The sequence below is a fragment of the Eimeria mitis genome, genomic scaffold, assembly GCF_000499745.2.
Source record: "Eimeria mitis Houghton genomic scaffold, Emh_scaff5427, whole genome shotgun sequence".
Classification (NCBI taxonomy): domain Eukaryota; phylum Apicomplexa; class Conoidasida; order Eucoccidiorida; family Eimeriidae; genus Eimeria; species Eimeria mitis.
Window position 1 is genome coordinate 423 of NW_013573700.1, and position 2,100 is coordinate 2,522.

General features: G+C 59.8%; 1 protein-coding gene across 1 annotated transcript in view; it reads left to right on the forward strand.

Moving 5' to 3' along the window:
- Positions 1-2,100, forward strand: part of EMH_0082000 (uncharacterized protein) — a gene marked incomplete at both ends in the record, with an annotated part of 3,279 nt that overhangs the window by 149 nt on the left and 1,030 nt on the right. Inside the window, 2 exon segments of the mRNA XM_013500460.1 lie at positions 22-1,074; positions 1,078-2,064. Coding sequence (XP_013355914.1) covers positions 22-1,074; positions 1,078-2,064 — 2,040 coding nt within the window.

Sequence of the window (2,100 nt, forward strand, 5' to 3'; positions counted from 1 at the left end):
CTTCTGCTGCTGCTGCTGCAGGCAGCAAGCAGCAGCAGCAGCAGCAGCAGCAGCAGCAAGTGCTGCTGGGAAGCGCCCCGCATGACGCGTTGGTGCTGCACTCAGGCGAAGCAGACTCCCTGGCGGAGTTGCTGCTGGAGCCGCAGCAGCAGCAGCAGAACAGCAGCAGCAACAGCAGCAGCAGCAGCAGCCGCAGCGTGTGCTGCGCTTTGTTTCTGTACGCAGACAGCCACGTTTGTGGTGATGCTGATTCCTCTCCTCGTTTGCTGCTGTCTTATTCAGATGGCTTGCTGCAGCTGCTGCAGCGGCGGCAGCCATCTGTTGCAGCAGCAGCAGCAGCAGCAGCTTGGTGGGGCAACAGCAGCAGCAGCAGCAGCAGCAGCAGCAGCAAGAGCTGGGGTGGAGTTACACCCGAAGCAGAGTGGGTGGAGGCCTGGCGCGACTGGCTCTCCCCCCCCCTTGAGGATCTCTTTGTGCTGCCGCCCCCCAGCAGCAGCAGCAGCAGCAGCAGCAGCAGCAGCAGCAGCAGCAGTTGGGGTGTATGTGCACCTCTTGTATGCGGCAGCAGCAAAGCTGGTGTGACTGTGTTCTCTCCCCTCAGCACGGGGTGTATATACACCCCACCCTCTTGCTGCTGCTATTCTGCTGCTAGTCTTTTTGGCTGTTTTCATTTTCTTTTGGGGCATCGAGAGGTTGCTGCTGCTGCTGCTGCTCCCACATTCAGCAGCAGCAGCAGCAGCAGCAGCAGCAGCAGCAGATGTGTTGCTGTGCTAAGCAGGAAGGGGCTGCTGGTGCTGCAGCAGCTGCAGCTACGCCATGAGGCCGCGTTGCTGCTGGGGGGCCCCCCAGTGTATCTATCTTCTGCTGCTGAATATAATCTTGCTGCTGCTGCTGCAGCAACAGCAGCAGCAGCAGCAGCAGCAGCAGCAATTCGAAGGGGAACTCATGTCTCACTCCAGCGCTGTGAAGGCCTACGCTGTTTGCTGCTGGGGATAGAGGGGTGCAGCAGCATTTATTTAATTGGTTTTGCTGCTGCTGCTGCTGATGACAGCAGCAGCAGCAGCAGCAGCAGCAGCNACCTGCTGCTGCATCTGCAACACATCCTTACCAGCAGCAGCAGCAGCAGCAGCAGCTGCAGCAGCAGCAGCTGCAGCAGCAGCAGCAGCAGCTGGTTGGTTTTTGTATTGCGTGGCAGCTGCCTCGAACCATCCGCACTGCCCCTGCTCCAACAGCAGCAGCAACAACAGCAGCAGCAACAGCAGCAGCAGCAGCAGCAGCAGCAGCTGTTTGGTGGGGTTAATCTATGGAGAAGCAGCGCAGCACTTAAGTATCGGCTGAGGCCCCCAGTGAGTGGCTGGCGGGCAACAGGCTTAGCTTTCTTACACAGCAGCAGCAGCAGCAGCTGCTGCTGCAGCAGCAGCAGCAGCAGCAGCAGCAGCAGCAGCAGCAGGGGCAGCAGGAGGCCTTTGTTGATGGCAGTTCGTTGGGGTCTTCCTTGTGCAGCAGCAGATATACAAACAAAAAAACAAAAAAACTTTTTCTCTGTTGCTGTTTCTGTTTATACTCTTGCTGCTGTGGGGGCCCCCCCTTTGCTGCTGTGGGGGCCCTCCTCAGTACCCTCTCTTAGAGGTTGCTTCTTACAAAACCAGCAGCAGCTGCTGCAGCAGCAGCAGCAGCTGCTGCTCCTGCAGCAGCAGCAGCAGCAGCAACTGCTCCAAGCCGCACGCCTATACCCCACCACAGACACAGCAGCAGCAGCAGCAGCTGCTGCTGCTGCTGGTGCAGCACGGGCTGACTCGCTGCTGCTGCAGCAAAGCAGCAGGTTGCCGGTCCTAGGAAGCAGCAGCAGCAGCAGCAGCAGCAGCAGCAACCTGCTGCTGCCCAGCGCTGCAGCAGGGGCCCCTGGGTGGAGCAGGGGGCCCCTGGATGCATCCTTAAGCGGCAGCACCAGCTGGGGTGGCCTGCAGCAGCAGCAGCTGCTGCTGCAGCAGCAGCAGCTGCAGCAGCAGCAGCAGTTGCTGCAGCTATCCCAGCAGCAGCCATGGGATGCAACAACGGGTTTAGGTAATCTGGGGTTGAGCAGCAGCAGCAGCAGCAGCA